The following is a 27717-nucleotide window of genomic DNA, read 5'->3' as shown; positions in this document are numbered from 1 at the left end:
GGGTATATCGAAAAGGTTGTTTCTGAAGCAAAACCAAGAAATTTAAATGAATTGTGAAATGTTGTTAAAGAATCATGGAGTGGAATAACAGCTGAAAGGTGCCACAAGTTGGTTGACTCCATGCCACACAGATGTAAAGCAGTTGCTTGCTGCTTGTTGTTGTTTTTGTGCCTGCTGTTCTTTTCTCTCTTCTCTTTCGAACTCATCCCAACCGAGGCAGATGGCCGCCCACTATGAGCCTGGTTCTGCTGGAGGTTTCTTCCTCTAGAGGGAGTTTTTCCTCTCCACTGTTACCTAAATCTTGCTCAAATGGGATTGTTGGGTTTTCTGTATCATTTTCTGTATAATTATACTCTGTAAGGTCTAAAACCTTAAACACTGTAAAGTGCCTTGATATGACTTCTATTGTGAATTGACGCTATACAAATAAAACTGAATTGAATTGAATTATAAGAAAAACATGGCCATACAACCAAATATTAGTTTAGTGATTCACAGGATTGCTAAATCCTAGAAACAAAAGCGTTACAGCGTACAAAATAGTTTTGAGTTTGTACAGTCAACGGCAGACACTGCTATTTTTTTTTAACACACCCCCACCCTCCCTTTCAACTAATTGCCCAATTTCACAGCCTTAAGAGCGTGCATATCATGAATGCTGGGTCTTGTTTGTTTGTGCACCTACCGGTAACTTGTTTGCCATGTAGCAATAATAAAAAAAACACCAGAATCCTGGATTTTTCTGGTTAGTCACATTGTACTACTATTATTCTGAACATAACTATATGTTGTACAATCTTGCTGCCTTTGCAGAAAATATACAGAAATTCAAAGGCCAATATTCCTATGACAGGTCTTGTTCATGATATCTAAACTTTTGTTCACAACTATACATGTGCAGCATGCGAGTGCAGAATCTCTCTATAGTTGAGCACACACATGACGTTGGATTGCACAATGGTTTTCCTGACCATGAGAAAACATGCTTTATTCTCATATTGGAAGCCAAATTTTTATCATCTGATTCTGTGCCAGTTGTTCCATGTGAGGTTTAAAAGTCCCTCCTATCCAATTAAATTTCCAGGAAGTGTACGGATATTTATAGAAAGAAAAGAACTATTTCAGCACTACAATGTACGTAAGAGAGAGATGCAGGTTTGTAAGTTTATATAACATCTTGTATTATCAGCATTGAGTACAAGCTTGAGGTTTTACAGAGATGTCTGAAGAACCTTAAAGATAGACTCAACAGTAGACATAGCTCCTGAGACACTCCATGAACATGAAGGATGGCATCCTTAATGACATCCATAAAAGTGGATATCATAAGTCTGTGTTCAAGTAATATTGTTTACATAATAACTAATAATGGGCCAAGCACAAAACCATGGAACCTTTGGTTATTAAAAATCGATTTGTGCTTCTACATTGTACCTAGGCACCCACGCTTCTACATTGTTGACTACACTGAAGCCTGAAGTGTCGCAGCAGCATACAACAAATATGACTTGTTCACTTGGTGGCAACAAAGAGGTTAAAGTACAGTGGTTAACAGCGTCACTTTGGGAACTAGATTACTGGTCAGACTGCTGGTGGAACTACAACACAGACTCCAGTGTTTGAAAGAGAAAGGGTTACATGTGTCTTGGTTTAAGATCTAAACATAGCTAATTAGAGTCTTTTGCCTAGCAGAAAGTCAGTTTCAAAGTAAAAGATGCTATCAGAACCCAACCCTATATATTTTGCACTATCTGACTGTCTATGTCTGTCTCCTCATGCTGCAGGTTATATTCCTGCCTTGCTAATGGGAGTCCAGATGAATTCCAGCGTGGAGAGCAGCTGTACAGGATCAGAGCTGTCAAAGACCCCCTGCAGATTGGTGGGTTAAGTCAACATTTTTCTTATGTATATGCGTAGAGAGTCGGCTTTCATTCCTTTTGAAAACTGTACAGTTTAGTTTGATCATATCAGTCATCTAGACTTAAGCTTATAACAGTGACCTGCACTTCTTACTTATGTAATATATTTGAGTACTTTAATAAAACACAGTGTAGAGCTAAGAGAGTGTTTCTTTTTTGTCTTTTTGTCCAAACTATTTCAGTTTCCTCTAATTCTATCTTTATCCTTTATACTTCTGTTACCAGGCTTCCATCTCAGTGCTACAGTTGTGTCCAGCCAGTCAGGGCAGTCTAAAGGAGCCTACAATGTGGCTGTCATGTTTGATCGCTGCCGCATCACTTCCTGCAGCTGTACGTGTGGTGCCGGGGCCAAATGGTGTGCTCATGTGGTCGCCCTCTGCCTCTTTAGGATCCACAATGTGAGTCTATGGTTCTCTACACAAAGGAGTTTCTATTAAACTATTCCAAAGTAGACCGCTTGATGTATTGGGCACAACATGAGTTACAGAGGTAAAGAGGAAATGTGTTTAAAGAGCAATTTCAGGGTTAAGATTAGGTTTTACGGTTAGGGTTGGAAGTTTATGGGGAGGAAATAGTGATAAGTTAAAAATTGAAACAGAGTAGATTAGTGTAGCGTATATGACAGTAGGGGGCTAGGGAATGCATTGTGTTAATAAGTGTCCTCACACTGACCGCCATACAAAAATCTGTCTGTTTGTGTGCACAGGCATCAGCAGTGTGTCTGAGGGCTCCAGTCTCAGAATCTTTGTCCAGACTGCAGAGGGACCAGCTCCAAAAGTTCGCCCAGTACCTCATCAGTGAGCTGCCTCAGCAGGTATCATTCTTGCTGTGTTCTAGTTGTTCTCTTTCTAATTCTACCTACAAAACTGTTGAGAAAAACACAAGTGAGTATATTTTCCTAGAATGTGTGTGGTATGTATGTGAAGCAAGTTCGGTTTTCATTCAGTTCTGTTGTGTCCAGATCTTACCCACAGCCCAGCGGCTGCTGGATGAGCTACTGTCCTCTCAGTCTACTGCCATCAACACCGTGTGTGGAGCTCCAGGTACAGTAGCACTAATGAACACGCACATTGTTCCTCACATACAGTGAGAGAACAAACCCGTCCTGTCATTGCATGCACAATGTGATATTACAGCCAGATGAGTTGTTTTGATTATTTCATGCAGAAAAACTGACCTTTTTCAACATACTGTATTACATATTACTGCAGCTGGATGGCAGCAATGCTGCTGTGTTGGTGTGACAAAGAAAGATAAAGAGGGAAGCAGTTGTATGTATAGAACAGAGCAACACAGGAGGTTTGCACGTTGGACAATCAGAATGGCTACAATTCACAGAGTTGGGAGAGAGGTTATAAACCCCCAGCGTGAGGAAGACGAGGTTGTTGCTGGGATTCCTAGAGAACAATGATCCATATCAGCAAGGAGAGAGAGAGAACGAGAGCGAGAGAACTAGAGCAAGAGAAAGAGTCGCACACAGCTTGGATGCTCTTATGTTTGGGGTTACAAACAAGCAGAGGGTTGGAAGATGTAGTGCTTTTAGTTTACAGTAATAAGAAAACCACATCTTTAGACACAGCTGCTCTGTGGTTTATTCACCTGCTGTACTTTGATACAGGAAAATCCCTAGATAATAATGTTGAAAAAAGCAATTTCTAGATCATGCAGGGTGTATTTTCATTGAATTATATTCTTGCTAAGATAAGGCTAAGAGTGTGTGTCTGTGTGTCTGTGTGTGTCTGTGTGTCTGTGTGTGTGTGTGTCTGTGTGTCTGTGTGTTTGTGTGTTTGTAGACCCGACAGCTGGCCCTTCGGCGTCTGACCAGAGCACCTGGTATTTAGATGAGTCGACCCTCAGTGACAACATCAAAAAAACTCTACACAAATTCTGTGGGCCATCACCTGTTGTCTTCAGGTACACACTGTTTGTCTAACACTGTGCTCCTTTACACATTGCTTGCATATTTCTTCTTGATCAGCAGAAGCGGGATCAATTTATTCTTAACTTTGTTTTACTTCTCTTTCCATACCTCTGTTATTGACTAAAACCTGTATTTTCTACATGTATGTGCTATTTACAGTGACGTAAACTCCATGTATCTGTCATCAACGGAGCCTCCGGCCGCTGCTGAGTGGGCATGTCTGTTGCGACCTCTGAGGGGCAGAGAGCCAGAAGGCATCTGGAACCTACTGTCTATCGTCAGGGAAATGTTTAAGAGACGAGATAGCAATGCTGCCCCACTGCTTGAGATCCTCACTGAGCAATGCCTCACCTATGAACAGGTACTATGTCAACACCACACAAGTTCTAGCTGCTGAAATTAATGCATCTAAATAAATTCCAGAAATGAGAGTTGGAGTTAAGGTAGAAAGTCACATCTATCTGTGCCCTCATTCTGAACTCACTAATTTTAAAAGCTTTTTTTTTCAAAATAGCAGGTCTGGATCTGGCAGACTTCAAAAGTAAACTCATTACTTTTACTACAGTTAGTAAAAGTACAAGTACTTGCCTATTCCATGACAAGTAGAAGTACCACTCTAAAAGTAAAAAAACTAAAGTACATCTCTAAAATTTACATTAAGTACAAAATTAGAAGTACTACACTAAGATTGATTTCTCTGGAGTCAAGTCCAGATTTGTTCCACATGAGCCTCATAAATAAGGTTTCTGCCCAAATCTATCTATTATTATATATTATTATACTATTTATTATTATATTATTATACTAAATCATCTACATTAATTAATTTTGTTGTATTTTCAAACTGACTAATGTTTGCGAAACACAACTTTTTAAAACAAGAAAATACTTGTCAACTTATTATACATTGGTTCTGTGACCTTACATCATGACACAACTTGATGCTTTTTACTTATGTTGGTATGTTGAACTGGCAGTAATAAAACAATAAGGGCCCTTTACATTTTATACTGTACTGTGTGTGTGTGTGTGTGTGTGTGTGTGTGTGTGTGTGTGTGTGTGTGTTCAGATCATCAGCTGGTGGTACAGTGTTCGGACGTCAGCGTCCCACAGCAGTGCCAGTGGCCACACAGGTCGCAGCAATGGCCAGTCGGAGGTGGCAGCTCATGCCTGTGCCAGCATGTGCGATGAGATGGTGGTACTGTGGAGGCTGGCGGTGCTTGACCCCACCATGAGCCCCTGCAGGTTAGACCAATAGACCAACAATGTTTTTTAATGGTCTAGTTAGGACTCAAGTAAAAAGTAAGGGCTGTAATTCTCTCTTGCAGACGTCTGGAACTGGCAGGCCAGCTGAAGCAGTGGCACCTGAAAGTTATAGAGATAGTGAAGCGGGGACAACATCGCAAGTCCCTGGATAAACTGTTCCAGGGTTTTAAGCCAGCGGTGGAGTCATGCTACTTCAACTGGGAAGTGGCCTACCCGCTCGAAGGCATCACATACTGCAGTGCTGATAAAAAGAGTGCCACATTCTGTTGGTCCAGAGCAGTGCAGCACCAAAGAGGAGTCAAAGCTGCTGCAGGAGGAAGTGGAGATCCTCCAGAACCAGGGGGAGGAGGGAGAGCTGAAGGGGATTATAAAGGAAGAGCAAGTGGTCACTCGTCTCAACAAGAGGTGGCAGTGCGACCCAAGGAGACTATTCTTACCAAGAGGAAGGGTCTGTCTGTCAGTGGAGGGGGAGGGATGCTGGTTCGTCTGGGCGGGGGTGTCTCTCTCTCCCTGGAAGATGGAGGAGGGAAGTGCATGTACAAAAGTCCAGGTTCGTCCTCTGGAGGGAAGCTGAAACTGACACAGGGAAGTGGCAAGGGGGCATCTGTAGGGGGTTCTGGAGGAAGTGGAGGGCTGGGAGGTGGTAAGCATGCCAGTGCAAAGCGGAGAACCAGCAGTGAGGACAGCTCCCTGGAGCCAGACCTGGCTGAGCTCAGCTTGGATGACGGCTGCAGTTTGGCTCTGGGGGCCGAGGCCAGCAACACTTTTGAGTTTCTCCCTCCGCCACCTGAGATGCTTCCCTCCCCAAGCCCACTGCTCAGAGACTCACGCAAGTACAGCAGCAGTGGTGGGAGCAAGATGTTTGAAACAAAGCGAGTCAACCATGCCTTTGTTGCGCTTCCTGCTGCAGAGCCTGCTCTACCTTGCTTCCCTCCCAAAGACACAGTGCTGGTTGTCATGGATGCCCCCAGTGCTGCAGAAAAGGAAGTGGAGCTGGATGTGGAACCTGGCCAGAACAAAGATGAAGATGTAGACTCAGCTAGCAGTAATCAGCCTTCCAACTCCACTGCTACAGCAAGATCAGGTACCACTCCAACATCTGGCAAGCCACCACGGAGCCGCAGAGAGGCGGCATCTGCTGGAGTAGCAGCTGCAGCCACAGGTGAACCACCCAACCAAGGAGCAGAGGCAGCAGCTGGAGTTGCAAGAGGAGAAGGAGGGGAAGCTGTGGGCGAGGATGACTATCAGGCATACTACCTGAGTGCTGCCTCTGAGGATGGAGCAGACAGACAGCTGCCTGACAACCACCAAGAGGAGGAGCCGGACATCTTTGCAGGGATCAAACCGCTGGAGCAGGAAGGACGCATGGAGGTATGAAGAAAGATTCTTTGGTGGGGTGACTGGATCGGTACTGTAATTTGATGGGGATACTATAGATTAGCCATTGTTAGCCATCATGCAGTATTTGAGTATTGTCACTTGCCACATGAGGACCCACTAACAAGACACAGCTATACCCCTCTGTTTTGTGGGGTCAGTGACAGTGGACCAAGCAATGGGAGACTAGGGTACAAATCCCTGTTTTAGAAAATGGAGATAAACCCTCTGCTCTTCTTACTGACCTGGATACTGTTGCTGTGTGTGCAGGTGTTGTTTGCATGTGCAGAGGCCCTCCACGCTCATGGCTACAGCAATGAGGCGTGCCGGCTTGCCGTGGAGCTGGCCAGAGACCTGCTAGCCAACCCCCCAGACCTGAAAGTGGAGCAGCCGCAGACTAAGGTAGATACAACCGCATGTCCACATAGCACATTCTCCTATGTCCTTTGACTTCTCTTCTCTCCATGTATTGTACAGTCTTCCAATCTCCTCAGTCAGCATCTTGAACTGTGTAGTGGGATATTGAGCCTTTCTTTATGAAGGAAAAACTCTTCTAATAGATTCTTCTAATAGTGTTTTACTTAGCATTGTTACTGTGCCAATTTGTAAATGAGCAACAAGTATAAACAATGGAACGTTCCAACGGTGGAATGTGTTTGTTAGAAGTAATGTTTAGGGTAACGGCCCTGAAGTTATTATTTCCCTGATTGTCGGATGTAGGGTAAGAAGAGCAAGGTGTCGACAAGCCGTCAGACGCAGGTTGCCACCAACACACTGTCCAAAGCTGCTTTCCTCCTCACTGTGCTCAGTGAGCGATTGGAGCTCCACAACCTGGCCTTCAGCACCGGCATGTTCTCCCTGGAACTTCAGAGACCACCAGCATCTACCAAAGCTCTGGAGGTAACATACACTAAACTAAAATTTAAATAAATACTATTATTATTATTATTATTATTTATCTATGTATGCAGTGTTTTTAAATGATAAATATACATATTTATAGTAAAATAGAGACATGATAACACACCACACATATTGACTCTGTGTGTGTCTGTGTGTGTGTCTTTGTTTTTCTGTGTGTGTGTGTGTCTGTGTGTGCGTGTCTGTGTCTGGCCTGATTAGGTGAAGCTGGCCTACCAGGAGTCGGAGGTGGTGGCTCTGTTGAAGAAGATCCCCCTGGGCCTGGTGGAGATGTCGACCATCAGAGAACGAGCCGAGCAGCTCAGAGACGGAAACTTCTGCGATTACAGACCCGTGCTGCCTCTCATGTTGGCCAGCTTCATCTTTGATGTGCTGTGTACTCCAGGTAAACACCAATTTTTGTTTGATCATTGAAATTTTACAGTTTGATCTGAACTTACTTTGCCTTTTTTGACAGTAGTGATACAGACATGAAATATTTTCATTGATCAACTTGAGCCACTGCCACCCTGTGAGGGGAGGAGGAGGGTGTGACAGGCAACCAGTGTTCTATAGTCAGACTAGTAGTGTTACAGTAACTTGTTAACCAACAGTCGTATCAAATCATATCTTAACATAATCAAAATTCCAGTTTTGCTTAAGAAGATAATTTATAATTTGATACAATAAAACATAATTTAATCATCTCAACTTAAAAAGTGTGTGTGTGTGTGTGTGTGTGTGTGTGTGTGTGTGTGTGTGTGTGTGTGTGTGTGTGTGTGTGTGTGTGTGTGTGTGTGTGTGTGTGTGTGTGTGTGTGTGTGGCAGTAACCAAATTAACTTGCTTCTGCTCCTTTTTCCACAGAATCTGATGAACCATGAGTGTAATAATACATACCTTCTTCTGCTGCCTTTCTCCAACCACTTACACATTGGGTAGCAGTCCTTAACTAGTTGCTTAAGTTCTCCAGCATAGTGTTACATCTGATTGCTTAAACACATTGCTCAAACAAAGCTAAATGTAACTGCAATCACTGAAATATATTTTAAAAAAATATATAATGCACAGCAAGTGTACTTGAGTTTGGGTCATGTAGATTATCCTGCAGTGCACATGGGAGTCTCTCCTAGGGGAATCAACCCCAGTAGCTGGTGTCACAAATAGATCAGCGAAATTTCACACCTCTTGCCCCTAAAAACCAACGCCATGTCCGCTTTTTACACAGGTGGTACAGCTCCATGCCACAGACACTACCTCACGAGGCAGCTTGAAGGAGGGCGCACATAAATGCTTGAGCTGTTATACAGAACGGTGCAGTGGAGTATTGGAGCAGTCAACCTGCCTTGAAGTAACACACAGATGACTAGATACAGAGATGATATGGTGTGAGCAGCAGGAGCAAGCAGCTTATGCACTATGTGTGTGTTTACATAGGTCACCGGAATTGTGGAAATGATCAGAGCCCAATATACAGTCACTGTCTAATAGACTTGAAATCTAAAGATGCAGGTGACAGCCTGTCTGTTCTGTGGGACATCTGTGGCACAGAGAACAGAAAAATTAACATCTCTTTTACTTTTCTCTATATTGTTTGTGCAGTTGTGTCCCCAACGGGTTCTCGTCCACCAAGCCGCAACCGCAACATTGAGATGCCCGGGGATGAGGAGCTGGGCTTCGAGGCTGCTGTCGCTGCACTTGGTAAATTTCTTCTTCATCTTTAATTTCTATCTGGATTCTCTGTCTTCTCTCTTTCATCTTCTAATGCTTTCTGTTTGCCTGTCTGTAGGTATGAAGACCACAGTCAGTGAAGCAGAGCATCCTCTGCTGTGTGAAGGAACTAGACGGGTGAAGGGTGACCTGGCCCTGGCTCTTATGATCACCTATAAGGATGACCAGAGCAAGCTCAAGAAGGTGAACGTCACTATTGACCCATTACATCACTAATACAGTTTCAATACCAAGAATGAAAGCCTGCTGTGGGACTTGATGACTGATGGCTCTCCTCCTCCTGTTTCTACTTTGTCTTCCTCACCCTCTCTCACTCCTCCTCTCCTCAGATCCTGGATAAGTTATTGGACAGAGAGAGTCAGACCCACAAACCCCAGACTCTCAGCTCTTTTTACTCCAGCAAGCCAGCAGCTGGCAGCCAGCGCAGCCCATCCAAACACACCACCACCTCCCACAGTGGGGTGAGTGGGGCCACTGGGGGTGTCTCCAAACACACTCCCTCATCTTCTTCTGCAACCACGGTGGCAGGCTCCTCCTCTAGCTCCTCATCTGCTGTGCCAATAGCTGGTGAAGTGGTAGCTCATCAGACTGATCTAAACCCAGTGCAGAACAGTACAGCAGGGGAGAGTGCTACCGAGACCAGGGAGCATGGTAAGAACCCCCACCTATAGCACCCCCTCTCTGTGTGCCACATCTTATTACACTGTTACTGTGTTGTAACAGAGTACTCTTAGATAGACAGACCTCTGTTCATTTTCTGTCCTTGCAGTGTCAGATGGACCTACTTCATCAAACGACCAGCAGAATGAAACCGCTCCATTCAAGCTGGAGGCCACAGTGCCCAGTCGACTGGCACTGGGAGTGCGCTGTGGATACAGTCAACGCTGCTGGGGTTCACCTGTTCGGCAGAAGAAGAAACACACTGGTACACACTTTAACAACACAAATATTTTTTTAATGGATATTTTTGTACAGATTTTTAGTCATATTATTGTTAATGTGATATGATGGGAAGTCTGTGATGTTTGCGCAGGCATGGCGAGTATCGACAGCAGTGCTCCAGAGACCACTTCAGACAGTTCCCCTACTCTCAGTCGCCGGCCACTCCGGGGCAGCTGGGCAGCTACGTCATGGGGACGCGGACAGGACAGCGATAGCATCAGCAGTTCATCCTCTGATTCGCTCGGCTCCTCCTCGTCCAGCGGCTCTCGCAGAGCAGGGGGCGGGGCCAGAGCAAAGAGCACTGACACCAGCAGGTCAACACACACACACACACATTTATTCCTCATCACATAAAAAGGCCACTAACAAAAACAAAGCTGGTGACATAAAATGCTGTTTTCTTGCTCACTTTACCAGCACAGCTGGTCAGTAGTAGTTGTTAATGTTGTCCTTTTGAAAGTGATAATAATTTTGACTACATACAATTATAAATGACTATAAAGACAAACGTAAATGGGGAAAATTGTTTTTGAAGATGTTTCTTTCAATTAAGTTTTTTCTAGATAAATGTACATGATCAGGTCTTGCCCTGTTTCCCTACAGAAACCATGTTTAAGTTATTTTATGTACATTGGGATTATTCAGTGATGGCGACTGATATATGAATATGTGTAACTGCGGTGTACAATAAGCATGAGGTGTCAAAGAGCAGCTCAGGTGAATTCTGATTAACATGTCACACACTTCCCTGTGTTCAGGTACAAAGGGCGGCGACCGGAGTGCCACGCCCCCCATGTGCCCAACCAGCCATCAGAGGCAGCAGCCCATTTTTACTTTGAGCTGGCAAAGACAGTGTTGATCAAAGCCGGAGGAAACTCCTCCACCTCCATTTTCACCCAACCCTCAGCCAGTGGGGGTCACCAGGGGCCCCACAGAAACCTGCACTTGTGTGCCTTTGAGATTGGCCTGTATGCTCTTGGCCTCCACAACTTTGTCTCACCCAACTGGCTGTCTAGGACTTACTCCTCTCATGTGTCTTGGATCACTGGTGAGTGTGTGTGTGTGTGTGTCTGTGTGTCTGTATGAGAAAGAGTTCAACAGTAGACCCAAGTTGTCTAATCCACTGTGTTTTATTTGCCTCCCTGCTCACACACTCTGTCCTTTTGCATCTTTCAGGCCAAGCCATGGAGATTGGTAGTGCAGCACTCAACATTTTGGTGGAGTGTTGGGATGGTCACCTCACCCCTCCAGAGGTGGCATCCCTGGCAGACCGAGCATCGCGAGCCAGGGACCCCAACATGGTTCGGGCGGCAGCAGAGCTGGCCCTGAGCTGTCTGCCTCATGCCCATGCCCTGAATCCCAATGAAATCCAGAGAGCGCTGGTGCAGTGCAAAGAGCAGGTACTGTTTGCAGTTCAGTTCAGATCAGTTACAGAGTTACTGGCCCAGCTGTTGCTAACTCTTGCGAACTGGACCATCACAGTATGTGAGAACACTGTAGTATCTGTACGAATGGGAATGTTCGACCTGGAAAGTAGAATCGAAAATAGTTTCCCTGGTTTGGAAACAAATTGAGATTGGTGTAATATGATAAAATACATTTTCAGTATAGGAAAGCAAAGTCATTGGTGTCATTTTTGGGTCTAAAAGGGTATTTAGCTCTCTGAAACCCGTTGATAGAGACACCAGAGAAGATGACAATGCAGGATCTAGTGCACTAAAGAAATTATTCTCTTCATTCCTCATGCATTGTCATCCCCATCTGCCTGCAGGACAATGTGATGCTTGAGAAAGCCTGTATGGCAGTAGAAGAAGCAGCCAAGGGTGGAGGTGTGTACCCTGAGGTTCTGTTCGAGGTGGCTCACCAGTGGTACTGGCTGTATGAGCAGTCAGTGGGTGGTGGCTCAGGTCAGCAGCGGGAGACCTCTGGCCGCTGTGGCGCCAACGGGGGTTCGGGCAGGAGGCCACCAGAGTCCAGCTGTGTCCTTGAAAGCGGAGTCAACATGGAGTCTCCGGGGGTGGCGACAGTGACGGCCTCAGTCACTGCAGCGGCTGTTGTACCAGTCATCTCAGTGGGCTCCACCATCTACCAATCTCATGCCATACCCGGGCAGGCCATGGCTCATCCCCACAGCCAGGGCCTCCATCCTTACACCACTATTCAGGCCCACCTCCCCACCGTCTGTACCCCACAGTACCTGGGACACCCTTTGCAGCATGTCCCCCGTCCCACCGTCTTCCCTGTGTCTGGGGCTGCATATCCACAGGTCAGAGCTGCTCTTTACCAGACTGGTGGAACTTTCTTTATATTAAAAAGACATTCAGTGAGCAGTCCTAGCATCTGCTACTGTTAAATTAAATAAATAATAATGAATAAATAAAGAATGTTTGTGCTATAATAGTATTATTGTTTTTATGTGTCATTAGTTTATACATGTATATGTTTGTACCTCCTCAGGGAATGCACCCAGCCTTCATTGGAGCCCAGTACCCATTCTCTGTAACCGCTGGTCCCCAGCCACCCATGGCAGCCACTGCTGTAACTTTTCCTGGTGTCCCTGTGCCGTCCATGACTCAGATCGCCGTCCATCCCTATCACACGGAGACTGGTCTGCCCCTCAGCACCACTGTAGCAGGTTAGGATTCGATGTGTGTGTGACATGGCTTAATGTGTGTTGTGTGTTGGCCAGTGCTAAACAGTACATTTACATTTACATTTAGCAAGAGCTTTTATTTAAAGCAACTTACAAGGGTAGGCAGGGTAAGCCTGACTCAGATCGTCGTCCATCCCTATCACACAGAGATTGGTCTGCCCCTTAGCACCACTGTAGCAGGTCAGGATTCTATGTGTGTGTGAGACGTGGCTTAATGTGTGTTGTGTGTTGGCCAGTGCTAAACAGTACATTTACATTTAGTCATTTAGCAGACGCTTTTATCCAAAGCAACTGACAAGGGTAGGCAGGGTAAGCGTGAGTCTCCCACATTGGAGGCAGTGATATTACCAGTACACTAACCATGTGCCAGTATGAGAATGTTTGTCATGTTTTCCAGTAGGCAGTGTCCACTCAGGCCCCACCATCCAGGCCATACAGGGAGCATCTCTGCCGTCCCTCTCCTCCCAGCCTGGCTCATTAGTCAGCACCCCTTTCCCAGCAGAGGACGAGCAGCATAGCCAGCCAATCAGCCAGCAGGGCCTGCACTACCTGCATTCAGCCTATAGAGTTGGTAAGGTGTTGGTGACCTACCGTTTGATTATATTTTCCTCTGGTCACATAGTACAGCAGGTTAACTGAACAAATCATCTCTATTGTTCTTTTATGTGCAGGCATGCTGGCATTAGAAATGTTGGGCAGAAGGGCTCACAATGACCACCCCAACAACTTCTCTAGGAGCCCACCATACACTGAGGATGTCAAGTGGCTGCTGGGACTGGCTGCGAGGCTAGGTGAGTGAATGCAGAATAGTAGAGGGTAATTTTGAAAAACAATAATTTATTGGCTCATCTAACTTTTTTTAACGTAAACCTTATATAACTTATACCATTTTGCTCTCTATAAAAATATATCCTGTCTAAATTATACAAGTTAGAAATAAAGTAAACATTAAAAGAACAAACATTCAAATTTCTTTAATCTTATGTCATTTTATATAAAAAATAAACTTAAATTTTAAATATCCCAAAAGATTTCACTCTCCATAAAAATATATCCTGTCAAAATTATACTAATTCAAAATGTGAACATGCTGCATAACAAAACCTGGAAATATAAATAAAATTTGTGCTTTTCAGCAATAACAAATCAAATCATTCAGTCTTTGCTCTTATGTCATTTTATCAGAGCTGCATCTGTTTTTGTCAACAGGTTCTTTTATATTTGTTGTGAGGTTCTGTGTTGAGGAGATTCTCAGGATGGACTGTAGGTTCTCACCAGTGAGACGACTCCTGTGTGCTGTTTTGTTAGTCTTCATCACTGAGAAGAGCTTCTCACTAAGATTTGTGCTACTAAATATAAACAAGGTTCGAGCCTCATGTGGACGGAGCTGGGACATTTCTGCGGGAATGGAGTGAACAAACTGTGCGGGTCCTGCAGTGTCCTACTTTACCTTCAGTCATTACACTGCAGCTCAATCAGCTGAATCTGTACAGGTGCAGTTTCCACATCAACGGCAAAATTATTTTCTTGTTCGTCAAAGTCACCAAAGCTCCGTGAGAACTCAGTTTATCAGCAAAGTGCGTATTTCTGAACACCGTTGTAACGATATGGTTCAACATTACTTGGCATCTTGAGGACTAGATTCATAATAACCTGCAGCATCGTAAACTAGACTTGATCAATGCGGAATGTGTTTGGCAAGGCAGCTGGAGCGCTGCATTATGGGATCTGTACTTTATTGTGTTACCAGCGCTTCATGTCGTCGGGCCATTGATAACAATAATATAGAAATGATCTCGCAGGCCGGATATAATTACACGCCGGGCCGGATGTGGCCCGTGGGCCGTGAGTTTGACACATATGCTTTAGAGGAAGAAACCTCCAGCAGAACCAGGCTCATAGTGGGCGGCCATCTGCCTCGACCGGTTGGGGTGAGTGGAAAGAGAAGAGAGAAAAGAACAGCAGGCAACAAAAACAACAACAAACAGCAAGAACATTGTGCAGGTCAACTGGATTCTGGAGATATACAGCTCCAGGCCGAGGATACCTGCAGAAAAGTACAGAGAGGAGGAAACACAACTACAGGAAAGAGAAGACACAAAGTTATTGACTTGAAATGGTGGCATTTGAATTAATATAGGAGAAAGGAGAGAGAAGAGGAGCTCAGTTTATCAGTAGAGGTCCCCCAGCAGACTAACCTATATCAACATAACTAAGAGATGGTTGAGAGTCACCTGATCCATCTCTAACTATAAGCTTCATTCAAAAGGAAAGTTTTAAGTCTAGTCTTAAATGTGGAGAGGGTGTCTGCCTCCTGAACCTGAACTGGGAGCTGGTTCCACAGGAGAGGGGCTTGGTAGCTAAAGGCTCTGCCTCCCATTCTACATTTGGAAACTCTAGGAACCACAAGTAAACCTGCAGTCTGAGAACGGAGAGTTCTGCTTGAAAAATATTGAACTATGAGGTCTTTAAGATGTTAAGAGAAAGTGTTACCATACTTTGCTCTCTTCTGTATGGTCTTGATCCTCTGACGTTAACTTGCTCCAAATCATTAACTGTGCTGCGTAGCTTGCCACTGTCATCCACCCTGTCAGCTTAATGATACCTGAAAAGTGATTTAAGCTCAAAACTAATTGGATAACAAACTGACCCTGCTTTGTGATACAGATCAAAGCAGTCTCTCCATGACCATATAGTGGACTGTTGCCAATTGTGCCAAGTTTACTCTTCTTTCTCCTTCTTTCTGTCAGGAGTAAACTATGTGTACCAGTTCTGTGTGGGAGCAGCAAAAGGTGTCCTCAGCCCGTTTGTCCTGCAGGAGATCATAATGGAGGCACTGCAGAGGCTAAACCCCGCCCACATCCACGCCCACCTTCGAACACCTGCGTTCCACCAGCTCGTCCAGCGCTGCCAACAGGCCTACCTGCAGGTACTGCTCAGGAGTCCTAGCTGCATTCCTAATTAGGTAGAAAAACAGACACTGCTTGTTCTGCAGTTGAGTTGTTATTGTGGTAAAAATGCACTCTAGAAGGGTCCACCCCTGAGTTAAAAGCCACACCCTACAGTCATCAGAGATATGGGCAGCCATTCAGAAGTCTGCTACAGTCAGGTTATAGCCACATTTTCTACAGAGTAATGTATGCTGTCTAGTTCTGTCCAGGCTTCCTGTAAAATCACCCCTCCCCCCCAACTCTCTGTCTTCACAGTACATCCATCACCGGCTCATCCATCTGACACCTGCTGATTATGATGACTTTGTCAACATCATCCGCAGCGCTCGCGGTGCTTTCTGCCTGACACCTGTGGGTATGATGCAGTTCAACGATGTCCTGCAGAACCTGAAGAGAGGCAAGCAGACCAAGGAGCTCTGGCAGCGCATCTCTCTGGAGATGGCAACTTTCTCCCCCTGAGCAGCAGAACCTGGGGAGGAGAGTGCGCTGGTGCCAATCCAGCACCCACTCCGCTTCCAGCATTGCTACTGCCAACTGCACTGAGCTGGCCACATTGACGCTGTCTGGTTCTGACGGGGTGGGGATACCCTGCTCCCTGCTATGTGGACTCAGCATACACAGCACACAGGCAGTACAATCAGACTTCTTTTTTTATGTGTTTGTCCAGCCAGAGCTCAGAGGAGACGCCTGGTCCCCTCCCGCTCTCCTCTGTTTTTGACTGACTCCTCATTCTTGTTTTATCCTGGTTCCTGTTTTTGTAACTGTGGAATTAAAGTGTACTCCTTTCTTTTCTGCATCTAACTTGTCTCCTCCATTTCCCCTAAACTGAAGACATTGACGGGATCTGTCACCCTCCACCCTCACTGCATTTACAGTGTTCCCTAGTTTTGTTCTGAATTAAACCACAGAGTAAGAGTCACGTTCATGCTGCAACATTCCTGTCCAGAGTGGTGGGTGCTGTGCAGCCTCATTTACCCAAAGCTTGTCACTATGGATCTGAGTCTTCACAGTATGGGAGGAAAAAAAAAGCTGATTTGCAAGGAAGAACAAGTTCAGTATGAGAAATGATACTGTCTTTACGGGTGAGGATTTTTCACTATTTTCTTTAATCTCTTTTGATACTTTGTATAGACTACGAACACGACCATCACCAAATGGGAAGAGAATGAGAGAATGTTAAAGGTGCTGTTGTTGTGTTGTTGTTGTATCAGGTCCATATTTACATTTCAGCCTGAGGAGTGACAGGACCACAGCTCTAGATCAAAACTCCACCTAGCTGCTGCTGGGTCGAGCAGGACCAGAAGGGTCCTCTCTAGCTTCACTCTTAATAGGCGTTAGAAGGTCTGGATCAGTCTTTTGTTATGCGTATCAGTAGAGCTGGGTAGCAGGTTACGTTTTTGATTATATCAATTGGCTATCTTAAGGTGATGTAATTTTCCAAAGAGATTCTGGTGCTCACCACTCTGTAGTAAATGTGGAGGAAAGTGTTTTTGCTCGTGTTGGTTTAGATTCTCCGCGGATCTTCAGCACCAATCTCAAACCTTTTAGTTTTTTTGCCTTTTTTTTTTTTTTTTTTTTGCCAAATATAAGTGGTTTTCTACTAAATAAGACACAGTCGTCAAATCCATTCTGCCATGCAATGTTGAAAAGAAACGCTGAAAGAATTCTGATTTGGGAAACCAAGCATTCAGGGCCACCTGTTTAATATTCCACGAGAATTGAGAGATCGCATACCCAGCCCTTCTCGTTAGCTCCCAAAGGACTGACTAGACACTTCTTCTTGTGAATCAAAAACACATGTAAGAACCCGTCTTTAGGTGGTTATTTCTGTGCAACAAACGTTTTGGAGTTTACTGCGCCTCATTTATGATGGCTTCCACCACAGCTGCCATTGGTTGTTTGGTTCCTCATGAGTTACAAGGGCCAGTAACAAAGGTGTAGTGACCACGCTGGCCACACAATTTTCTGCTTTGTGGCTTGTCCTTAGAGTTTGGTGGTTGGTCTGGCAAATGTCTTTCACACACACACGCACACACTGAGGATGGGACTTGTAGACGGTGGCTCTGGCTCTTTTTTTTTTTTTTTTTTTATGAACATGTCCACAGTCAACACTCTTCAGTGCAGCTGAGAACTGCCTCTGCTTGTGGTCTTCAGTATCCCAGAGTTTACTGTGTGCAGCTACAGTGACTCCTTAGTAGAGACCGTTTAACATAGACACGGTGCAGCTCACTTGTCCCAAGACCTTTCAGAGACCACGGCTTTGTAACCCGCTTCGCCGAGCTGTGCGATGAGTCCAAACACTCAGTCGGGTTAGCTAATAGACCATGGTGCTGTTAATTTAAGACATGTCGACGTTCCATCTCTGTCTGGGCAGCTGCCGTGGTTCCGAACCCGCCTCTCTGATTGGCTCTGAACCTCACAGGTGAAGGTGACTTAGCAGAAAATGTACTGTGATATTTTTGTATTCCTTAAAAAGTGTAGCTTGATGGAAAAGTTATATATGTGCTGATTGCAAAAGGTCCTAATTTAGAGTGAAAAGAATAAAAGACAAACAAAAAAAAGACAAAAGCAATACTAAAAGTGTAGAGTTTACTTAATAAAGCTAATTCAAAACACTAGCTTGCTGTGATTGATGTGTGGGCTTCAGTGGGAGGGTGCCAGAGGTCAAGAGGTCAACATATAGTGTGGTGCTCTCAGCTGTGGCCACAAGAGGGAGCAGCTGGAGCATTTATCAAATCACAGTCTGCAGGACCAGACTGTCTTCTCATTACAACGCTTACGTCAGATGTATGGTTTTCCGTACTTGCATTCATCCTGGAAAGATGTTTCCATTGAAACAACCACCAGCTTGGTTTAGATTACTGAGGAGAGGCGTGTGTGAATAGCCTCAACAGATTTTGTCTCACAGGCTGGGATTCTTCGACAGCTATAGCGTCATCAATTAAAAGACAGAAGAACAGATCATGATCAGCAGCGACGTTATTGCCAAGAGTCATCCAGTAATCAAAAAGCGAATTAAAGGATGGGCTCACCACTTTCAAAGGCTGAATAAAAGGTCCAGTGATGAGCTCTGAAACAGCCTCTTCAAGCTGTAATCATTCCTCCTGTACATTCAGTACATGGACATCACTTATATAAGTGATATAAGAAACATTTCCTGGGAGGATCTCTAAAAGCCTCTCTGACCTCTTCCAGTGTTCATATACGTACCCGACTGTTGTTTTAAGACTGAAATTGTTCGCCTAGCTGAGCATCTTAACAGTTGCATTTGGCCTAATTCGCCAAACAAAGTAGCTGGTTGAATCTGCATTTATTGACAGAAATGTCATGGGTAGTATTTGTAGAGCTACAGGCACAACATATTAGACGAGATATTTAGAAGACTTAAAGTTAAAGGTCCTATCCTCACTCATAAAAACTTTTGAAAAAATCATCTTCATACATGTCTGGGCTCGCGTAAGGTGCAGGCAGTTCCAACTGGGAGAGGAGTCAGAAAACAGCTGTCTAATTGGACCCTGTGAGTTGGACATTTTCCGTTTGCCGCTGTGAACCTCCAACCCACATCCTCAGCCGATATCAGGTTAACATTCTTTGCTGTTGATGAAGTGGATGCAGCTGAAATTCCACTTATTTCGTATGAACATGACAGAAAGTACAAATTAAAGGGCAGAAAGGTGCTCTCATGTAATCTTGCATATGCATATTAAGCCCCAGTGTGTGATAAATATGCCTCTGCAGTTTTAGTTATATACATTTACATGTGCCCTGTTCCCTGTTCCATAGGCAAGTTCATTTGAGGACCAATGAATGTTTTCTCCCAGTTCATATTAGAAAAACCCTTATCAACAAATGACAGGTCACACTGTCGCTGACCTCAGCTGTCAGCTGGTACACGCCGTCCAGCTGAGTGAAACAGGCAGACACCAGTTGTGTGCCTGGCCTGCAGGACCGTTCCTGCATGAACGTGTCGTTTCCTCCACACAGCAGGCTCTCTGTCTCGATCTATGCAGCTGATTGATGCTGCCTGACTTCTTCAATCAATGCTTCAAGAATCTGTCGGGTTTATCTGTGGAGGGGCCAGTTTGATTGTGGTCCACCCACCAGGGCCTGTCATTATGAGGGGCAGTCTGATCGCATCAGCGGTCAGTGTGGAAGTCAGCATCACTCAAGAGCCCTGTGCCTCACAGACAGCTGCAGCAGGGCTTCGCTGATGCCTCAGCACAGGGTCTACATGATTCATTACGTGACTGCTCAAACTACTTGATTAACTAGACACAACTTAACTAGCTGAGCTGTCTGATGGAAAGAGGCTGACCTGTAAACAAAAATCAGGGATGTACTTTCAATATAATAGTTAAAACATACAGCTGAGACATCCCAGAGGCTAACATGAGATTGCATGTATATGATGGCATGGCATGAGGTTTACTCTTTTCATTTAAAAGCCTCTTCATTATCAAGTGTCCATCTGAGTCGGCCTGTGGATACTGGTTCAGTGAAGCTGTAATCAATCAGTGCTGGTGTGACTATGACCCACAGATCACTGCTCCGTTGAATCCCTATGTAGAGGGGAGCACTTCAGTGATTGAGCATCACAATAACAACACCTGACCTTAGTGGCAAGAGTCAGAAAACATCAACAGGGAGACAACTTTACTTCCAGTGGTCACAGGCAAACTTGAATACTCAAGTTTGTTCATGTAACATTCCCCGATTCTAAGAACATGGGTAGATAAAGGTGTGGGAATAATAAATGTTCGTGATCAGACACCGTGAACAGGTGGCTGCTCGTGCGCATCTGTACGGCTTCAAAACCACACGCGAGCTTTAAAGACGCTCCACTGTGGTCAGTGTGGCTTCAGGGGATGTGTGACAATAAGAAGGCTTCAGAGAACAAGTGTTTCAGCACAACCACTGTCGTTCTTTAAAGCTTTGCCGAATAGCAGGGGATGCCCTATCTAAATTTGGACTTTCGTCTGTGAAAACAAACTTTAGACAAATATTTTCAAGGGGGGGGTTGCATTTTGAACCCTCCTTGGTATGCCTAATTTGGTTGAGTCCACGGTTCCAGCAGAATCAAGATGGCGGAGTGACCAGCGACGCGCTAAAGTTCACTATTGATTCTAAATGCCGAGGCTTGTTAATGTCTTCTCTTCCGTTTGGACTATTGTCTGTTGAGACCAGATACTGGTAAGTCCGAAATCACTCTCAGATTACATATGTTGTGACACTGCCTCAAAGTTGAAACCCATTTTCTTTGCGGACTCTTGTGAGTAGCTGTATTAGCCTAAGTAGCTAGCTGTAGCGTTATCTATCAGGTCCCAGTGAACCCAATGGGTACGTGACTGGCGTTGGACTGGGACTCTTTTAGCGGCTGGACATCATATACATCTTACAACACGACGGAGGTTTTAACTCCCAGGTTTATTCGTTGCTACAGTTGAAGGGAATATTACCAAAAGCCACCGGACGCTGGCGTTGGCAATGCTAACAGTAGCGACAGCGAGACTTGCATTAGAGCTAGCAGTGAGCTAGCATGGTAGATGGACTCCACGACGGAATAAACTTTTCCCCTGTGTCTGTCATGTGTCATTTTGGGTCTTCTTTTTCATGTAATGACACATTAGTATGCTGGCTAAGAGACTGATATGTTTTCATTACTCACTGTGACGTTTATTGTGTGGAGCAGTATCAGCTAAATGGTAGTGTGATGTAGTGTTTTGGTAACTGCGTTGCAGAGACTGGGGGCTGTTTGTTGAGTTGTCGGGCTCCAGGTTGGATGTTGTGGCCATTGGCAGCCTGCTGCAGTCACTGCTGATCTTCAGCACAGAAAGACTTGAATACAAGTCATCGTTTGGCACTATAGCTTCTGGAGCTCAAATGTCGTAGAGTGTGATTGTTTGGTTGGGGTTTACAACTCTATGTTGCAGTTTCATAATTTGTGGATTAAAGAGAGATAACCCAGAGACTTGTTGAATGCCGCCTGGGAAAAGGTCATGTGCGGGTCAGAATGGACGCTACTACCTTTGTCTTATCCAAACTCCAACTGACTTTATCAATTACTTAACATGAATTAATGGTAATGTATTTCAGGTAGCTTGGCCTGGTTATTGTTTGTCTATCACACGACCGTCCTGCGCAACCAGCTTTGTTCGATTTAGGTAAACTGGCGTCTCACTCAATGGAATCTTAATTTGGTGTCCTACCAGACAGGGAGGCACAGAGACATGGATGAGAAGCTGGATGCATAGGTGTCAGTGTGGGGGGAAAAAATGAAAGATAACTTTGTTTTGTTGTGAAGTGATGAACTATGTACATGAAAGACTATCAATAACGGCAAGAAAGGGCTAATCCACTCAGGCAGAAGTGCACAGTCAGCTGCTTCTACATACACCCCCTGCACTGGGATGTGTGTGTATTTGAGTTGTTCCTCTTTAACTTTAACTTTACATCCAACCTGATGTTGCTGCAAAAGAGATTCTTACTGTGTGTGTGTGTGTGTGTGTGTGTGTGTGAATCTGGAAGTCCTGATTTGAATAGACAAATCTATTAGCTATCATCAGACACTAAAGCACTGCACAGTGGTTTATATCTCACTGCAACAAAACATTATTGTCTTTCTTAAGATCAGCAGGGAAATGGGGCAGAATTACGCTGTAAAAGACGATATATATATATATATATATATATATATATATATATATATATAAGATTACTTCAGGGGTCGCATCTATTTGTCTATTTTGACAAATCAATTAGCTATCATCAGATAGCTTCCAGATTGTATTTCACTAGTAACTGAAACATACTTATGAAACTTGCTGTTTGTGTGAGGTTTGATGAAGAGCTTTTTTAGGTCTAATCACCTGATGCCTGTGAAAAATGTCAGATTTGAGGGGCTCTGGAGTTTACTCAAATATTTTCCAGTGTATCAAGTAACCCTGCATCTTAGTGCTGCCTAGTAATGAAAAACTACAATCTGTGTTCATTTTACTCTTAATGCTAGTGTTCCCATTTAGAGATATGTTGTAATGGACCAATGAGAAAAATAAAAATGACAGCAGCACCCGGAAAGTTCACTAGGCTCACCAAATTCAAATTTTAGTTGTACACACACAGCCAAACTTAATGTTATGTAGCTAAATGCTTGTTATGGCTATCAGTGCAGAGGACACACATGAATAAGAGCAGGTAAAGAGCATCTGAACATATAAATATAGATATATAGAAATGTAAAAAATTACTGGTACAAATGCACATGGTGTGAAGCTACAAATAAACAGACAAATAGACGGGTTATGGAAACTAAAATATGGCATGTAGAATACTATGGCTATTTTATACACACTGGTGGTGTTGATGTATACATATACCAGAATCTGTGACTGTTGGCTACTTATTCTTTATGCCAGTCTGGCCAGTAGTTAAGATATCTTGCTCGTGATCAAAGTCCATTTGCTCAGACTGACATTTCTTTCCACGGAGTCCTCACCTATGTGAGTGGGAAAGAACCAAATATTTACATCTATTGTTGTTGTGACAGAATGAATCAGCCATTAGCACCGGTGTCCAAATTTGATTCACAATGATTAATTTCCATTAGCTTATTACAAGTGTTGCATAAGGCACTTATTAAAACAGAACTGACATCAGACAAAGAACTCAAAATTGTCTTTAATGAAGTATGTTGTTTCCTGGAATTTGAATAAAGGGTTTTGGAAGTCAAACCAAGTGTGTATAATGCACATACATGTGCATACAACACTATTCTTCACTATTTTTGAACTTAAAATATTGTTATCCATGCTGTAATAACTTGTTTTGCAAAAATACATAAGCACGCAGCTTTATCTGAACCACTAACAACAAATATCTGCATATATACACTGATGTTTAGTGCAGATGTAACATGTTTCTATTGCATGTGTGCAGATTCAAGTTCAATTTCTGGAGTGTAAAAACAAGTAATGAACTGTCAAAGAAAAATCTGTTTTTTTTTTTTTTGTTTGTTTGTTTGTGTTTTTCCCCCCCCAATTTAGTCCTGCCTATCACATAATGATAAACTCCATATGAAAGCGGTGAGCCTGTTTAAGTATTGTATTATGAATCACCAGTCTTCATTCTAGTGATTGGTTCATTGGTAGAATTCAAGTGATGAGTGAGGCCTAGAAGTGGCACACTTCAATGAGGTGGATACTAAAAGCTTATTTCCCATCTGTGATGACTGACTCGTTCATTTCTTATCTAAGGTGGTAGACTCAGTTAGTGCTGGCCACTCCTGTTCTGAGAGCTTATTACTGATGTCTGAGATAACCCTTTATAATTAAGAGGAAGACCCTGGGGTGGTTTATACAGGGCGATAGTGTTTGTGTATGAGGACAAGGTTATTAAAACCTGGTCGTGTGATAAGGGAAGCTGCTTGATATGTCTAGTAACACAGATTTTGTGAATTTAAACAGCCTCTAGACTAAAACCTGTCACAAACATGGGGAGACAATCAAACAATCAAAGTAAAACACAAAATTGTTTTTTAAAAACTTGTTTTGCAGAATTGATAAAAAACAGAAAGAAAACAAGCAAAATCTTTAATTGCTGTCTGGATAATATTATCAAGATAACCCAAGATAATATTATCAAGATAAAGGTTTGTTAGATAGGTATCTTATTTGAATTTTCTTTTTTTGTTATTGTTGTTGTAAAAATTTAACTATTATCATGCTGTTAAAATATGGAAATACTGTCATTATCTCAGGTTGGCAGCCTGACATCCTCCTCACCCACCTTACAGAATGTGAGAACACCATAATGTGCCAAAAGCTGAGAGCCAAATAAGCCTTTAGAAAGTGGTGTACAACCGTGGCACAACTAGCATGTAAGGAAATGGAACAGTAGACTGTTCGAGAGACATGACAAAAATCCAATCTGGCCTACTTGCATGGTGGAAACAAAACCGCGACCGCTGCATAGTGGTGTTATCGGGCTACTGAAGAACTCTGTATTGTGTCAGAATACAGTTTTTTAAAGGCTACTGCAATGAACAAGATGAGAAGTTTGCTTTTTAGAATATGGACAAGCTGATACTCCTTGCATACTACAGGAAGAGTGTAGAGGTTACATTTGAGGCTCAGTAAGCTAACTATGTGATTTAGATTTATTTGGTAGGTGGCAGTAGCTTAGCAAAAGAACTGATGCTACAAAGCCCAAAAAGTGCTAATCAGGTCGGCCCCAAATATTTCTATATATTCTCTGTTATGATATAGGAAAACTGTATGCAAATTTATCACCAACCCGAAACGGATGATCTTCGTACGTTGCTGGGCACCAGAATTAATGGAGTAATGGTTCTAACCCCTATTAGCTACTACTGCCAGATTTAAATGAAAGCAAAGTAATTAGACTTTGGTGAACTAAAAAATTCTCGTTGTTTGTAGTGTACACTTTATATCAAGTGAAAAAATATCACAAACAGAATATTGTCATAGTTATTGGTAAATATCTAAAAGGTTTGTTATTCCAACCTGATATTAATCGGGGATTGGTGAAAACCTCAGGGGAATACCTTTCATATCTTTCTAAGCACATTATCTGTGTCCTGAATGATTGGCTGCAGGCATAAAACTAGTTAGCTGTAACAGCTTTAGCTAATGTGCTCAGAGTTCTGAGTTAACTTATCTTACCAAGACCCATAGTGTGCCGTCTTGTCCATGATATATCATAATAATTTCTCTCCATGATAAGAATGTAATTTACTAAAATATAGTAAAATATCATGATATAGTTTTAAGTCTTTATCGCCCACACTTGCATTTAAAATGACTCTATTCTTCCCAATCTTCTTTTAGACATTTATTCACCTACAACAGATAATATTTAACCTTACTTGATATGAAGTTTGTGCATCACACACAAGCTCCTTTGAAGATCCAATCGTTTCTTTAGCAGCTGATAGTTATAAATTGAATCCTCCATAAATCAAACTACGTCATTTGAGCTTCTTCATGTTCCAACATTAATGTTTATTGGGCTCATGTAAGGTTCTGCCATGCAGCTAGACTACATGTCAGTTACAAAACTGCTTCCACTTTTTTCCCCTGCATTCTGCATAAAGCTGGAAAAAAAATTTAATACATAAAGAGTAAATCTCTTTCGTTTATAAACTACAAACTGTATGTGATGAGCAGTAGGATTTATGGGAATGATCAATTTCAGTTCTTGGTGTCACGATTTGATTCATACAGCTTTACAAATTAAATGAAAACAAATGTAATTCATTTAAATCACAAGTGCCTCTGTGTTCAGGTTCTTAGGTCACTGAATTACGACATGACACATGAAAAATAGATGTTGATGATCAATGAGCAAAAAAAGCAGACAAAGTATGTTGAACTGGTTAACCACACTATGTTAGACTACTCAGTATGTTTGAACCAGGATTTGAATCAATTAGGATTCAGCTGTTTTTTCAGTGTGTCAGATACATATGTAATGATCATCTAGAGTTAGTAAATATAGGTAAAATCTAATTGTGACAGCGAAAGCACATTTAGCAACACACTGTAAAACTGTTAGCACCAGTCTTTGAGCTGCCTTTGTGTTGCAGCTTTATGTTTTGTGTGTGTGTGTGTGTGTGTGTGTGTGTGTGTGTCAGTCAACAGTATACATACTCTTGAACTGAAAACAAAGTGAGACAGGGACAGGCCACATAAGAGAATGAGCAAACCCTAGCAACTGAAAAATATTGTGTAACCAAATACAGACTTTGAATCAGTCTGCCTTTTATTAAGTGTTTAATGTCCAGTTTTTGTTGAGGACAGCTGTCGAGTCAGTGTTGTATACATTGATCCAGTATGTAGCATTTATTCAGCTTTCCCAGTTTCTTTGTTTCCCTCTACTGTGTAGTTTAGCAGTGTCACTACAGTCCTCTGACAACGCAAACAGAACCATCTGTTAGTGATAACACCTGTATCATGAGTGAAAGGAAGTCCGATAACATGAAGAAACTGGGATATATCTGATTGTGTCTGTGAAAGGCTGAACTGCTTGTAGGCTCTATATACTGTGGCTCAACTATAATAAGGTTTACAGTTATCTGTAAAATACAGAGTTCTCGGTGACAAAGATGTGTTAAAACATCCATATTTGTGTGAACATGATCTTAATGTCTGTGCTAATGGGACTAATATTAGAACCAAGGTGTTCCCTTAGGAAAGTATTTCCAATTGTGAAATTACTATCTACCTGTGTTTTTAAAGCATGGTCAAACTGTTCTATTGTCAGATTTCAGCTTTACAAAGACAATGCACTGTGCATGCAACAGGTACAGTATGACACTCACCACCAGCTGATAATGCCTATAGATGTCTTTTGTATTTAGAAGTAAGGACATGTCTAACCCAGAAGTGTAGTGTAAGCAGCATGTTGAGACTTGTGTTAATGTCTCCACTATTTTTATTCTTCACTGACTTAGGTTGCCTACAAATGTTATCAGTATGTCTATTCTGAATGATAAATGCTGCTTTTCTGTTTTAATATGTAGGTAAAATCATAGCCAAGGCACAGCTGAAGCTAGTAGCTTGCAGTGAAGAGTATAAACTGAATGCACATATCAGGGTGCTGATGAACTTATCTTAAATAATGCAAAGCTTTCAGCAAGTCAGAAGTGCAGATTTCTTATTTGGCATAGTTTAATTAATTTGTCATTACATTTTAAAGGGATAACTGTAATAGCATCATGGTCTAATGGAAAAGAAAATATCAGAAAGGTTAAGTTTGCAAATGAGCTGAGTGATCTGAACATTGCGCATTTATCCTGTTGTAGTTGCTGTGTGTTTCCACTGAAACAGTGGCTTCAGGGCCTTATCAGGGTGTCTGTGAAAAGTGTGTACCTGAAGGGTGAAGTGGAAAAGGAAGGTGTGTTAGAACATGTTAAGACATAACCAGTAGGCTGTGATGAATAGTTTGTGCTGGAAGCTTTGTTCAACCTCGCTCCCCCAGTATGCCTGTCCTCTTAGTTCTGCTTATGAAGACTGACTTTGCAAAAGTGTACATTTTAATACTCC

General features: G+C 43.0%; 2 protein-coding genes across 3 annotated transcripts in view; both read left to right on the top strand.

Annotated features, from left to right (window-relative positions):
• zswim8 (zinc finger, SWIM-type containing 8) overlaps positions 1-16459 on the top strand; it is a 28504-nt gene extending 12045 nt beyond the window's left edge. The window contains exons 4-27 of one of the 2 annotated variants that reach the window (XM_026354544.1): positions 1785-1879; positions 2145-2317; positions 2626-2733; positions 2881-2962; positions 3713-3833; positions 4000-4201; positions 4910-5085; positions 5169-6477; positions 6754-6885; positions 7204-7383; positions 7606-7789; positions 8984-9082; positions 9171-9295; positions 9442-9763; positions 9882-10037; positions 10146-10368; positions 10813-11102; positions 11231-11454; positions 11826-12320; positions 12512-12689; positions 13105-13278; positions 13379-13498; positions 15458-15636; positions 15914-16459. In XM_026354544.1, the coding sequence (XP_026210329.1) occupies positions 1785-1879; positions 2145-2317; positions 2626-2733; positions 2881-2962; positions 3713-3833; positions 4000-4201; positions 4910-5085; positions 5169-6477; positions 6754-6885; positions 7204-7383; positions 7606-7789; positions 8984-9082; positions 9171-9295; positions 9442-9763; positions 9882-10037; positions 10146-10368; positions 10813-11102; positions 11231-11454; positions 11826-12320; positions 12512-12689; positions 13105-13278; positions 13379-13498; positions 15458-15636; positions 15914-16117 (5551 nt within the window). In that variant the 3' untranslated portion in view covers positions 16118-16459. Of the gene's footprint in view, positions 1-1784; positions 1880-2144; positions 2318-2625; positions 2734-2880; positions 2963-3712; positions 3834-3999; positions 4202-4909; positions 5086-5168; positions 6478-6753; positions 6886-7203; positions 7384-7605; positions 7790-8974; positions 9083-9170; positions 9296-9441; positions 9764-9881; positions 10038-10145; positions 10369-10812; positions 11103-11230; positions 11455-11825; positions 12321-12511; positions 12690-13104; positions 13279-13378; positions 13499-15457; positions 15637-15913 lie in introns of both variants that reach the window. The other variant, XM_026354543.1, reaches the window with a different exon arrangement.
• A 4121-nt stretch (positions 16460-20580) lies between these two features.
• ndst2a (N-deacetylase/N-sulfotransferase (heparan glucosaminyl) 2a) overlaps positions 20581-27717 on the top strand; it is a 30144-nt gene continuing 23007 nt past the window's right edge. Inside the window, exon 1 of the mRNA XM_026355221.1 lies at positions 20581-20848. The gene's annotated coding sequence lies outside the window, so the exon portion shown is untranslated. The remainder of the gene's footprint in view (positions 20849-27717) is intronic.

Source organism: Anabas testudineus, chromosome 15, assembly GCF_900324465.2.
Source record: "Anabas testudineus chromosome 15, fAnaTes1.2, whole genome shotgun sequence".
NCBI classification, from domain to species: domain Eukaryota; kingdom Metazoa; phylum Chordata; class Actinopteri; order Anabantiformes; family Anabantidae; genus Anabas; species Anabas testudineus.
Note: the sequence above shows the minus strand (reverse complement) of the source record. Positions and strands in the feature narration are given on the sequence as shown.